The sequence below is a fragment of the Lotus japonicus genome, unplaced genomic scaffold (genome assembly GCF_012489685.1).
Source record: "Lotus japonicus ecotype B-129 unplaced genomic scaffold, LjGifu_v1.2 AP026985.1".
NCBI lineage: Eukaryota > Viridiplantae > Streptophyta > Magnoliopsida > Fabales > Fabaceae > Lotus > Lotus japonicus.
This window is the reverse complement of record NW_026645412.1, coordinates 245035-259325: the sequence shown is the minus strand read 5'-3', so window position 1 is coordinate 259325 and position 14291 is coordinate 245035. Positions and strand designations below refer to the sequence as shown.

General features: G+C 37.3%; 2 protein-coding genes across 2 annotated transcripts; both read right to left on the bottom strand.

Annotated features, from left to right (window-relative positions):
* Window positions 1-592: 592 nt before the first annotated feature.
* On the bottom strand, window positions 593-13863 carry LOC130727284 (nuclear pore complex protein NUP160-like). The gene is made up of 13 exons (XM_057578389.1): window positions 13573-13863; window positions 13359-13491; window positions 12983-13250; window positions 12654-12714; window positions 12337-12494; window positions 10630-10715; window positions 9511-9615; window positions 9317-9411; window positions 6631-6751; window positions 4940-5122; window positions 4642-4831; window positions 3901-4472; window positions 593-3468 (listed from the first exon to the last, which is right to left on the bottom strand). The coding sequence occupies exons 1-13, from the start codon at window positions 13764-13766 to the stop codon at window positions 3238-3240; spliced, it is 2397 nt and encodes a 798-aa protein (XP_057434372.1). The 5' UTR covers window positions 13767-13863; the 3' UTR covers window positions 593-3237.
* On the bottom strand, window positions 7431-8939 carry LOC130727285 (uncharacterized). Its single transcript, XM_057578390.1, has one exon. The coding sequence runs from the start codon at window positions 8714-8716 to the stop codon at window positions 7643-7645; it is 1074 nt and encodes a 357-aa protein (XP_057434373.1). The 5' UTR covers window positions 8717-8939; the 3' UTR covers window positions 7431-7642.
* Window positions 13864-14291: the final 428 nt, after the last annotated feature.

Below are 14291 nucleotides of genomic sequence, written 5' to 3'. Positions count from 1 at the left end.
TTCCTGTTCAGCACCAGCAGCCTTTTCAAGGTCAAGACTCAGTTGCAGCCTCTTCTTCTGGGAATTTTTCTCAGGCTGAAGCTTCTGTTCAGCAACAATCTCCACCTACACCAGCAGCTACTGCCACTGAAGTAGCTTCAACTGGATCTTCCTCTTCTGCTCCTATTCCTCAGCCAGTGGGAAATACTCACCCTATGCAGACAAGAGCAAAATCTGGCATAGTCATGCCCAGATTATTTCCAACTTTACTGCTCACTCAAGCTGAGCCAGCTACCACCAAGCAAGCTCTCAAAGATCCTAAGTGGTTAGCTGCAATGAAGGCTGAATATGATGCATTGCTTGCTAACAATACATGGACATTGGTTCCACTTCCCAGGGATAGGAAGCCAATTGGTTGTAAATGGGTTTTTAGGGTGAAGGAAAATGCAGATGGCACCATCAATAGGTATAAGGCCAGACTTGTGGCCAAAGGTTACCATCAAGTCAAGGGGTTTGATTATTCAGAAACCTTTTCCCCTGTGGTGAAGCCTATAACTATTAGGCTCATTCTTTCCCTGGCCATTACTAAGAGATGGCACATTCATCAACTTGATGTGAATAATGCCTTTTTAAATGGAGCTCTTCAAGAGGAGATATACATGCAGCAACCAAGTGGATTTCAGCATGAAGACAAATCTCTTGTTTGCAGACTTAACAAAGCTCTTTATGGCCTTAGACAGGCCCCAAGAGCTTGGTTTGACAGATTGAAGTCAGCCCTTGTGAAGTATGGTTTTAAACCAAGTAGATGTGATCCATCTCTCTTCACTTTCTACACTCCAACTTGCTGCATCTACATACTAGTCTATGTAGATGATATTATCATTACAGGCAATTCCTTGACTCTGGTTCAGAAAGTAGTGCAGAACCTCAACTCTGAATTTTCCTTGAAGCAATTAGGCCAACTTGACTACTTTCTTGGTGTTCAAGTGCATCATCTTCAGGACAGGTCCTTGCTTTTGACACAAACTAAATATATAACTGACCTTCTTGAAAGGGCAGAAATGGGAGAGGCCAAGGGGATCTCTACTCCCATGGTTAGTGGAGCAAAACTCAGCAAATATGGAGCAGATTACTTTGCTGACCCAACTCTCTATAGATCAATAGTTGGTGCTCTCCAATATGCAACTTTAACAAGACCTGAGATTAGCTTTGCAGTTAACAAGGTCTGTCAGTTTCTAAGTCAGCCTCTACAAGAGCATTGGAAGGCTGTTAAAAGGATCCTAAGATACCTTAAGGGTGCTCTCTTTCATGGCCTGCACCTCAAGCCTTGTAGTTTGCACACTCCAGTCCCTCTTGTGGCCTTTTGTGATGCAGATTGGGGATCAGATCCTGATGACAGGAGATCCACCTCAGGCTCTTGTGTCTTTTTTGGTCCAAACCTTGTCTCTTGGAGCTCAAAGAAGCAGACCCTGGTGGCTAGATCGAGTACTGAAGCCGAATACAGGAGCCTAGCTAATACTTCTGCTGAACTGTTGTGGGTTCAGTCTCTTTTGCAGGAGTTGCAGATTCCTTTTTCTCCTCCTAGGGTGTTTTGTGATAACATGGGTGCTGTGGCTTTGACTCATAACCCAGTTCTTCACACTCGCACTAAACATATGGAGCTTGACATCTTCTTTGTGAGAGAAAAAGTTCTCAACAAGTCTCTTTTTGTGCATCACATTCCTTCTGTTGATCAGCTGGCAGATTTGTTTACCAAGGCTCTATCACCACTTCGTTTTGAAACTCTTCGTGACAAACTCAATGTGATTGAGAAATCACTTTCTCCCCCACCTTGAGTTTGAGGGGGCCTATTAGAGTAATATAGTTACTGCTATGTTAGTGTTACTGATAAGTGTCATTAGGTTAATGCTGACTGTGTTCTGTTCAGTTAGTTGTGCCTAGCTGGCAGGTTTGTTAGAGAGTTAGTTACATGCTTAGCTGTCAAAGCTTAGCTGTCAAGGTTAGTTAGAGTTAGTTTCTTCTGCAAGCTAACAAATCTCATAGTATAAATACTGTAATCTCTCATGTATTCATTACCTTTTCAATCAATGAAATTCAGTTGAAGATTTTCAACATTGCCACACTCCTTCATACAGATTTGATCATAAAGTCCAGCTTTGAGAAGATAGAAGATCCCCCCAATTCATCCAACAATTCCTCAAAAACCAGGAATGGTACTATTTGTAATAGAAAATTTTCATTCTTTCCATTTTTTCTTAAATACCATTATGTAAATTAGGACAGATTTTTATCTACTTTTTATTTTCATTAATTAGGAATTTAGGATTCACGGACAATAACCTTTATGAATAGAGCTTGTATATTGTGAATCGTCACTGAATAAATTACTAATTATTAAGCCCTTTCAAGTCGTTATCAAAGCTCTCAATCTGGGAGACTCTGCTTCACCCAAGCCGCCTTCATTGCAGCCACCTTGAGTTAGCCCAATGCTGACTTTAGGAGAGCAGACTCGTGGAAGCCATCGCTCACCACCGTTTACCTGACTGGAGACCTTACCAGGAGCAGCTTCCTCATAACAGCTCATCCACGGAGACCCAATGTATTCGGGTCCCTTACAATTATAGAATCAAGAAATGCCGGCACATTAACTCCAAGCTGCCTTCCTGATTATTCTTTGACCTCGAATTGGTGCCATACTACTCACAGGTGAACACTTTCTCCATTCTAGCCACTATCTAGCCTAGTCCCACTTGTAGGAGAAGACTTTCCTCAAAACCTTAGTTCAGTTGGCTTATTGCTTCACTGTGAAATCAATTTCTTGCTTTAGGATATCTCTCTCAAGTTGTTTATCCAGCTATTTCACATTTCTTGCCCTATCATCCTTACTCAAGTAAACATCACTGTTGCAAATGGTTCTCATTCTCTATATTGTCGGATGTGGCAATGTTTAACCTTAATGTTCTATTGATCAATATAATGTGCTCCATGTGCATAAACTATCAAGCAAAGAAGCAATATTTGAAACAAGAACCTATCAAATAACCAGGTCAACAGACAGAAATCTTAGTGTGAAAACTAAAAATTAAACATTAGAAGGAATTCCCAATAACAACTAGGATCTTTTAACAATGCAGTCAATTTTCGTAATTCTAAGACATAACCTGCAATTTTCAATGATGATTGGGAAGCTTATTTAAAACATCGAATATCTTTCTATTTTGATTTTGAGAAAGGGAGCAATTATGAGTCTCTGTCCCCTTATAATGATAAACCCATCTGAATATATGTAAATTTGCACGAGTGGCATGTTACAGCATACAACTTACCTATTTGTAATGATGAAAGTTTAGAATTGAAGTCCTCAGTAACAGCTGGTGTAGCAGGTGTGATGGCAAAGAAGATGATAACTAGCCATTCAAAAATAGTTTCTTGAAGCATTGGAACTAACTCAAGTTGTATTTTAGTTATATCATCAGGTGACAAATGGATCTGCGCAAAAAAAAAATTTAATATGAAAAATACAATGTATTAATCTATGTTGTGTTGTTGACAAAGCAGTAATAGCGTTTTGCTAACAATATGGCCTCCTAAATCTTAAAAAAACTGTCCTGCACCAACAATATCAACATGTTGCTAGGCCCGCGGCTAACCACCTACAGTTTATGGCAACTTTCTAGCGAGAATTTCAAATTGCTATACTATTTAATTAGATGATAATATCAATTATGTTTATGGCAGGACACTCAGACACTGTCTACTTGAAGATAGCAATTACACCATTGAAACACAAACAACTAAGTACTAAGAACTTCCAATTGATATCATAATAATTAGACAATAATTTCAATTAACTTAAGCTTCCAATAAGAAGATCATTACTTGTTAAAGCATATGCATGCACAGCAAGGTGTATAAACTCACCTGACCACTGATTTCCACCAAATAGCTTAAAAATAGAAGAAAATCCCAGGCAGTTTCAAACATCACCTTTGCAATCTGATATGCGGTGTGTACTATAATGGAAGAATTTATGTTTGATGAAATTTCGGTATCAAACTTGTGCATTATTTTCTGTGGAACCAAAAATTTCAGGAAACCTTCAATTACATTTAAAACCTTGCCCCATTCAGAAGCCTTTCTGAACAAACCTTGAAGAGACAAAAACATATCAACAGAAAGTTTCCTCAGACTTTTATGATCTGCTAGTTCCTTCTCCAGAACAATTATATTATCCCCAGAAGTTGAAGTTTGGAGCACTGGACCTGATATACAATAACCAGTTTCCAGAATCTTCATTATACAGTGAACAATATCTTCAGAAGAGATCACTGACGCAGTTAAAAGCGATTCATAAAATATAGAAGAAGCAGTTTTGCCCAATTGTTGGCTGAAACCTATAACACATCTAAGCAGGTCGATCAGAATTTCATATTCGATATCGTCATCAAATAAATCCGCAAGGCCTGTGAGCTCATTAACTTCATCTGAAGAGCCTATAGAATATGAACAAAATTCCAAAGTAAGGAAAGCAAACAAAAGCAAATAACTGAATAATGAGCAAGTTCATTAGAAACATATAAGAAAAAGTCAGATATACTTTGATAGTATTAGAATTCACTAAGAGAAAAATGTGATAGAGAGGTGTCCAAAATTATTAATCACCTTCTACAATCCGCTCGATATCTTCCAAAGATCGAAAAAGTGAAACAGAATTTTTTCTGATTAAACCAACAGCACCAGAAGAAGAATCAAAAAGCAAACCATATAATGCGTTGTTCTTGCACCAGTTATGGAAATAGCGAGTGAAAAAGCATTTCCAGCAATGTAATATGGACACCTTTTCAGATGCAACCTACCACATTAATAATTGTCAGGTTACAATTACAACAAATTGGCCAGCCCAAGATTAGGGGTGGAGAAATTGCAATGAGAGAGACTTAATAGATATGACAACAAAAACCTCATGTTCTATGAGTGAAAGTATCTCCTTTTTCAGTCCATCAGCAGTTAATGTTTGTAACTCAGACTCGGCCAAATGCCTGTTATACTCAACTAGAGTTGCATACAAAGCAGCATTAAGATGAACCCCTGGAAGAAGCAGCCTTCTTAAGAAAATAGAAGATACAAAAGATAAAATATCCTCCTGCAGAAAAGAAATAATTGAGAACCATCCTCTTTTCTCATTATGAATGTCTTCTTTTATAAACAAAATGAAAAATAAATAGGTCATATTTTTAAGCATAAAAAAATCACAGCATGATAACTGCTGAGATGCCTACACAGACTAGAGACATGGCCAAAACATTTTTATATGGCAAGGTAATCCTCACCTCTTAAGGTTGAGCTAACTTTAGGGATTGACTTAGGCCTAACCCACAATCCGATATTGTATCAAATCCTATTTTAGAAATGATATTGAACCACATGCAATCCTCACCCCTTGAACTAGCTTCTAGGATCAAATTAGGCCTAATCCAAATTCTAACTATAACAATCAGCACTTATATTTTACATTGATGCAGATTTTTTTAGTTCATCAATAGCAGTCCAAAACATCAATCGAATATTTCACCTCCAACGTTTGTTTAGAGTAAGTCTTTAGAAACAATGAAGGATAAGTTGCTTATTCTAGTGACTACTTTTTAAGTGTAAATGTTACAAGTTCTATAGAATTGCCCACTTGAATTGATACATTTAGTAGTCGTCATATGTTTCAACATCTCATCCATTCTCATCTCAAGTTCCTTATTCAACATAATCTTGCTCCGTGTTGGAGCTCTAATACAGAAAAGAGAAAAAAAATAATGACTTTACTGATGAGAGAAACAAAATTCTAAGCACAGGACCCAATGCAGGTCCAGTCCAGGAGGGATACAAGAATGAATTATTCTCCCTAGCTATTCAAGAGACTCTAGAACTCTCCTACCAATTGACAATTAAATTCCTAAAAGTATTCTAACACTCTATCATTGCATTACTTATAGTTACAGTCGTCACAAGCCCTAACAAACACCTATACGCCTCTGACTATTTTTTGTGTTAACTTGGGGTCTTGAACCTTATCAACATCTGGCCCTCTCATTCTCCTTCTGACATGGGTTATTTTATTTATGGGCCTGATATCATAAATCATAATTGACGATTAGCAAGCACAGTGCACATGTATTTGAGCATATACACATGAACACACTGCAACTAATATGTATAGATGCATTAATGAACTATCAATGTTGAGAGGTTTCAAATTGACTCGAGGTATGGCCAAACAAGTACTTAAAAAAGGTAGAGCAATCCTCACACCTGAGTTATCTATTGGGTAGAGTTAGGCCTAACTCAAATTCTAAGACGGTACTAGAGTCTTTCCTAGGTCCGTTTATTGGGCCACCCGCGGATGTCCAGTCCTGCAAACTTCACACTTCAGATATCTAGCCTCGGGCGTGAAGCTGGTCGGTCGAGAGGTTCCACACTGACTAGAGATATGACCAAATAAGTCCTTAGAAAGGGTAGATCAACCCTCAACTCTAAGCTAGCTTTAGGGTAGATTAGGCCTAACCAAAATTCTAAGAGGGTAGCATAGCACTTTTCAGCTAATAAACAATAAATAAAAGGCCAGCAAAATCTTAGAATATTAAAATGTACACGGCCTAATACCTTCGAAGAAGAAAATATTGAATGTGTGATCCGCAAAATTTCATCTACAAGATGTTCTGAATTTTGAAATAGTTGTTCAGCAACAAATTCTTCCTGTAAAGCAAGAGAAAATGCTTCTGCCCTGACAAGACATACAATAACAAATAAGAACAATCACCTTAATCCACATTAACAGGCATTACCAGGGAAGGAAACAACTACAGCCTAAATTTGTATATAGTAGGGTTAGAACCTTTAGTTTTCAAATTTCTAGCAAGCTTTCTTTTTCTACCTACCACAATATAAAGTTAGGAACCTATGCACTGGAGTTAAAAAAAAAAATCTTAGACCATTAAATAACTTTTTGTGGGATGATTTTTTTCCAAACTCCACAGTTGCTAATCAATGTATAAATTTAAATTAATATGTTATCCCAAAAATGATTTATACTGCATAGAATATAATATAACTCTTGTACAGCAATCTTTTCAAATAGAAGAAGTTGACCTCCATATGATTAGCTACCCAACGGTATACAAATATGCAGAAATTCAACTTAAATAGCAATATGATGGAAAATTGTAAATTAATTGGACTGATGAACATTGTTCTATCACTATCTGATACAGCGGAAGTCGTACTAGGATTGCAAGCGCAAATCCTAAGGAAAAGGTTTCTGGAATCCACCAGAAAGGAAATTAGCAAGCGCTAAAACCCTAGAAAATACACTGGAATCCACCAGAGAAGAAGAGAAAACTCTTAAATTTTATTATCAATCAAAACTGAAATAGGCTATGCCTGACAAGTGCTTAAATAAGAAAAGAAAATATCCTAATAGTAAAATAAATAATATCCTAAAAGATCCTAATTGAAAATAAAAGATCCTAATTGAAAATAAATAAGTTCCTAACAAAAAATAATTAAGATCCTAAAAGATCTTAATTACAAATAAGTAAAATTACTAAAATACTAAAATTATCTTAAAAAGCTCCTACATCAGTCTCCTCTTCTTGTAAAGAACTCGACCTCGAGTTCACATCACGATAAAGGACTTCAGTTGCCTCAAAATACCAGGATCAAAAGGCTTCCAAATTAAACCAAGGAGAGTGAGTGTTGAATATCTAATAAAAGCACATGGAAAAGAGTGTGGAGACTCCTGTTTTGAAACACTAGCATCCATCTTGTTGATGCCAGGATCAAATTGTTTTCGCCAAACACCATGAAATTGATGGAGTGTGATTTCTGGATGAACTAGCCGTGATTGAAACAACTTCCAGTGGCATGGAATAAATTGTCGGAATTGCGAGTTAGACAAGTTGGATTGCAGTTCCTTTTTCTCAGGCATATTACCAAACAAATGGGGTGCAAACTTGGGAACAAGGACATATCGAACCTGAGGCACAACCATAAGTGTTAGATTGTAAGGTGTGAACACTGCTTCGATGCCCAAATTGACAGAGGTGTCTGGCTCAGATATAACATGGGGTACAACCTCTAAGATGTCATCAGATCTAGATAAAAGAGAACAGTGTGTTGGTGTTGGTGCGCTCTCGCTGCACAAATCATCCATCAACGTTTTTGCCTCATCTTCCAGGCCAACAACAGAGGATGGCGCAAATGAAATTTGAGAATCAGATTCCGAAGAAGTTGCGTACATAGGTCTTGTAGAGGGACATGAATTTGAAGTAGGTTTTGGTAGGGGTTGTGGTAAGGAAATTGGATCTGCAGTCGGTGATATGTTGGGGTAAGGATTGATAAGGTTTGGAGTAGCAGGTTGGGGGTGTGGAGTTTCGGTGGTTTTAGAGGTTGAGTACTGAACTTGGTAATAAGGATGAGATACGGATGGTGAATGCAAAGATTGGGAAGGTAAAGATATAGCGGAACGATTGTTGTTGTTGTCGCGCGGATACCTATGTGGTTTCCCTCTCCTGTCTCGTCGCCGGTTACCGTTGTTGGTATTGTTGATCTGCGCCGTTAAAGCCGCCGTGAACGTCGCCATATGTTGTATCATTTGTTGTGTCATATGTTGCGTAATAGCAGTTAGGGCCGCGGTAAGAGCCGCGGTAACATCCTTTAGGTCTGCTTTGGTCATTGGTTGATCTTCCATGGTTGATCAAGCAAAGAAAAGAGACAGGAGAAAGCCTGCTCTGATACCACTTGATACAGCAGAAGTCGTACTAGGATTGCAAGCGCAAATCCTAAGGAAAAGGTTTCTGGAATCCACCAGAAAGGAAATTAGCAAGCGCTAAAACCCTAGAAAATACACTGGAATCCACCAGAGAAGAAGAGAAAACTCTTAAATTTTATTATCAATCAAAACTGAAATAGGCTATGCCTGACAAGTGCTTAAATAAGAAAAGAAAATATCCTAATAGTAAAATAAATAATATCCTAAAAGATCCTAATTGAAAATAAAAGATCCTAATTGAAAATAAATAAGTTCCTAACAAAAAATAATTAAGATCCTAAAAGATCTTAATTACAAATAAGTAAAATTACTAAAATACTAAAATTATCTTAAAAAGCTCCTACATCACTATCTATTGGCAAGGATTTAGCTAGATGAGAGATTTAAACCAACTTCCTTCTTTCAAATTGTGTAGTAAAATGCTAAACCAATGGAGATAATTCCAGGATTATACAACAGCTAATATTAAAAGGTAGTCACTGAACAGCCTGATGTGAAAGATATGAAAAGGGCACATACTCATAAATATCTGTAGATAGCAAGTGTGATACTAATTCATCATCCTTCAGTATCCATATCTTATTAGACATTAATTTAACATCAAGGCATCGTCCCTGGACAAAATGAAAGCAGTCTCACAACTAGAGCAAGATAAAAAATTAAAAAAAAAAATCACATACAGACCAAGCTGAATGAAAAGTGCAACAGATTACCTCCTCCAAGGAAAGATTTTGTACTGAAGGCTCCATAGAGAAAATAATTCTGTCGCCAACATTGTACAGGATACCATGTAAGGATATCATCCCCAAATTTTCATCCTAAAGCAATACAAACATTACAAACCAAAGTTTAATAATTACTTCGACATCAATTAAATAGCTGATGCTCCAATAGATTATAAAGTATTTATAGGACAACTCAGATTTCTCTCACAAGTCACAAATTAGTTCTAAACCAATGCTTGTGATGTTATAGTCTTAGTTGGAGAACTAGAGAGGAGATAAATGAAAAGTTAGAGATATGGAGACAAGCTCGGGAAACATATAACTGCTGCCTAAGTAGAAGGTAAACAGAGTATATGGATTACGGAATGCATGTTTAACAACAGACAGACAAGCCCAAACATAGAAATGAAAATTAAAGAACCTATAATACCACGACTTTCAGGTTTTAAGTATTTTTAGCCCATTATAAAAAATGAAGAAGAGATAGAGGGAGATGAGAACCATAGGATCTAAGCAAGGAGAATGAAATGGAGAAACATATCAGGCGAGGTCAGTGATAGAAAAGTACCACTCAAAGGAAAATTTTGCCAAAAAGATATAAGACCTGCGACGTTGTATGGGAAAGAATAAGTGGTAAAAAGCCAACAAAAAAGTAAGCTTAGTGAAAAGATAAGATTAAGTTGGGTGAGTGCTTACGCGAGACATGATAGATTAGAAATAAAATCATTAGAAAAAAGTTGCGGCAGCTTCTATTATTTTTCCTTATTTGGTTTGCGACCGCAGGCAGGAGACTTGTAGAAGCACTTGCAAGGAGGGTTAAATATATGGAAGATAACCCAGTAGGTATGTGGGTAGAGGGCGATCTAGTAAAACTAAAGTTCAAATCATTAAAAGGGATTTAAAGGTGAATAACCAATCCGTAAACCCTTTTTTTTTTGGTAAGCAACCAATCCGTAAACCTAATATATGATATCCATATTATGGCATAGATTAATTCATGTAATCCACCCCACCTAGTGGTGAAAGACTAGGATGATGATGTACATGTAAACAGAAGCTAAGCTAAACATGACCAACAATGAAGGTATGTATTTTGTAATTTCATACCGGAGAATGTCCATACAAGATTGCCAGAGGAATTCTACTTAATTCGGGGTAAGATTGACCCACCCATAACCTCTGAAAGTTAGCACCTGATGAGCAAACAGTAAAGTTTCAGAGCATATTTGTGTTTAAGAATACAAGTAAACAAAAGAGCAGGGAACGCATAATAATATATCACTAGACAAAGAAAAGGAGAGATAACTTTAAATTCACTTTAAGCCAAAAAGAAGCAAAAGAAAATAGACCTGGAAAAATTACAAAATTAAGTTGACAGAGTGACAAAAGCCAACACACTGTTATGGCTGAAAACTAGTTTTTCCTTATGTTCTCTTTTAAAATCAAATCAAATTATGCTAGTATAAATACATACTGTATGTTCAAGAACTTGTGATATCAGCAAAAAGGTGTGCATGCAGAGAGGAAAAGGCAGTTGCTCGTCATTTAACATAATGCAAATATAACATAATTCTAGATTTGAGTTTTGACTCATATGTGTTTCATAGTACTACAAGGAAAATAACCTGAGAAGAAAAGGAAGTAAATGGAGGGGGGGGGGAGGAATGTAAGTCAATCAACAGAGAAATACAAGTGAATCGTTGTTAGAGATAAGTAAGGTTTGGTCTAGTTACATACACATCACTGCTTACATGCTGAGCTGGCACTCTGCTAGCCAGCTCACCATTTTGTTATCTTAGGATTCACCTACAAAGGTTTCAGATGTAATTGCTACATTCACCTGATTGAATACAATCTATTTTCAGTTTTCAGAGAGATTTCTCTCTTCTGTTTTCCCTACTATGGGTTTCTGTGTTTTTCTACAATCGTGTTATGCTGGAAGATAAATATATCCAATTTGGATTCTCAAGCATTTGGGTGGTACAATAAAAGTATAAAAAGTGTCTTTCTTTCCCTTCCATGTTTAATATCCAGTATAAGATAGTATTAAATGAGACCAGTAAACACAATTTCTTCGTTCACCAACAAATCTTAAAATTCAGAAGCTTTTTCACAATATTATAGATTTATATCCCAATTCTCCACAAAAACCCATTAAACTTAGATGCTTAAAGGTCTTCAAGAAGCCACTTGATTAACATTAAAGCCAGCCACTGTTAAGACCTGAAAGCCCCAAATGATCTTCTAATAGCCTAATACCATATAGTGCATCCCGTTTCTCTAAATTTCATAAACCTACGAGTCAAATCATGGAAGCCTGAAACCCTCCAAGTAAAAGTCACTGGCAAGTTTCCTAATATCTCCATTCATATAACATGTATACTGCAGAATCTTAAAATTCAGAAGCTTTTTCACAGTATTATAAATTTATATCCCAATTCTCCACAAAAACCCATTGAACTTAGATGCTTTAAAGGTCTCCAAGAAGCCACTTGATTAACATTAAAGCCAGCCACTGTTAAGACCTGAAATCCCCAAATGATCTTCTAATAGCCTAATACCATATAGTGCAGCTCATTTATCTAAATTTCATAAACCTACAAGTCAAATCATGGAATCCTGAAACCCTCCCAGTAAAGTCACTGGCAAGTTTCCTAATATCTCCATTCATATAACATGTATACTGCAGAAATCAATAATGAAACTCCTCTTTATTGTTCTTTGAGGCCCACAGGGTAATGGAGCAAGTATAACAGAAAAACAAAAACAAAAAATGAACATAGGTTTGGAATTAAATCGAGAGGTTGATAATACCTGCCATGGTCATAACACCCATGTTATGAGTAAAGACCCTGGCATGAGATGCAAGATCCCAAATTCGTAGCGTCCCATCCAAATGAAGCACAAACAAAAACTTTTTCTCATGCAACTCACAAATTACCAAGTCTTGTGCACTAGCCACCATTTTACCCCTAGGAAACATGTTTAGAGACTATCTTATAATTCATAACACAAGGAGACGTCGAATCCAAGAAAGAGAAAACAGATTGGAAGATTGGAAAAGAAATCTAAAACATAATAAAAAATATAACATATTTTGCTTATCGGGTATTAGAATTTAAAAAATATACCCAGATATTAAACCCCACAATCGGCTGATTCCAGCTTCATCTCTCAGCTCATGCAAAAAACCTTCAAGGGAAAAACAAAAATTCACAATAATCCATGAAAACTGATAGACAAGTTATCAACAAAATTCCAAACATTTAGGAAAATTTGAAATTGTTAAGAATGAGCTTAAGTTGCTACACAGCTGAACCCATCTCTATTTTTTTTTCCAATCCACAACAAGCACTATACACAGTAAAAGCAAGCAAAGGCAAAAAGATAGAAACATGTGAGCAGTGGCACACACAGTAGTAACTACAGATAAGAGAGCAAAGGGCCTAGTTACCCATACCAGGAGCGCTAGGATCGAGTACACCAAGCTGGAAACAGCAAACAGAACCATCACTCGTGCCAATAACAAGAACCCCAGCGGTCGCTGTTACTGCAGTTATTGCCGCATTATTGGAAACATAACCCCGCACATCAAACTCGAATAGCTCATCCACAGGGATAATAGAACACGACGCATATGCACAAACATTTCGAATCCTCAAGAGGTAAGCCAAGCCAGACACTGTCAACACGTAAAGCAAGTAGGGGAACCTAGAACTGCCACTATTCTGCATTAACAAAAGGAAAAAATTCACAGCCAAATACACACAACAAAAAGCAATGCACAATAACCACAACCAGTGGAGATGAAGAAGTAAGTATTCAATCCAAGTAACCTCGTTTTTGCAGATGAACGCGAAGGGGCAAAGCGCGTCGGGGAAAGTGAATCTGAGCCCGAAACGAGGAAATTCTTTGGAAGCAGAGACCTCGAGCAGTTCAAGAGATTGAGAATGGTCCTTGTGAATTCTCCTACATAGAGAGGAAAACGGTTAGTGAAACGGTTAGATTTTCGAACAGTTATGGTAGAAATTGAGGAGATAGAGATGGAACCAGATAAGGTAAGTGGGAGGATCTCCGATGGCGGAGCAAGAGGCACGGTTGTCGGTGGTGGGAGGAGCGAGAGGTGTGGCGCCGCTGCCGACGGCGATGTTGGCGGAGGAAGGGACGGAGAGGTCGATCCAGCGAACAGCGTCGCTTCCGATTATGGGGACTTCCTTCGCGTCCAAAGTCCAACCAGTTCCCATTGCAGTCGTCGGAGTTTACTTCCGGTGGAAACAAAAACCCTAGCGAAACACTGGAACTGAGCTCAGGGTTCTGACTTGAAGACCAATATGTGACTTGGCGCTCAAAAGCAAAATACCAAAGAGTATACATTAAAAGAAAATTAAGTTTTTTTTCCATGAAAAAAACAAATTAATGTAAAGATGTTTTACCCTATACATACTATGTACCAAAAAAAAAAAACTATTTTACCATGCCATAATAAATGTTCTAAGAGTAATTTTTAGTCTTCAATTTTATAGTTTTGGTATCTTCATCTAATGTTTACAACTTAGAATCCTCTAATGAATTGCACTTTCAGTATCAATCTAGCAAATTCAGCTTCAACCGCAGCAATATCAAAGAGCCTCCAGTGTAAGAGCTTCAACTAGTACTGCTATAACATTCTTAGGTGAGACTTAAAAATATCGATTTCACTTATTCGATCTCAAGAGTATACCTCAATTTTAGGGGTTAGTAAATATTTTGCAAGCCCCTAGTCAACCTTA

Coding starts and splice junctions, on each gene's coding strand:
- LOC130727285 (XM_057578390.1), bottom strand. CDS start 8,716: ATGGAAGATCAACCAATGACCAAAGCAGACCTAAAGGATGTTACCGCG.
- LOC130727284 (XM_057578389.1), bottom strand. CDS start 13,766: ATGGGAACTGGTTGGACTTTGGACGCGAAGGAAGTCCCCATAATCGGA. Junction 5,123..6,630: donor CAATATTTTCTTCTTCGAAG/GTATTAGGCCGT, acceptor TCTTTTCTGCAG/GAGGATATTTTATCTTTTGT. Junction 3,469..3,900: donor TGGTGGAAATCAGTGGTCAG/GTGAGTTTATAC, acceptor TTTTTTGCGCAG/ATCCATTTGTCACCTGATGA.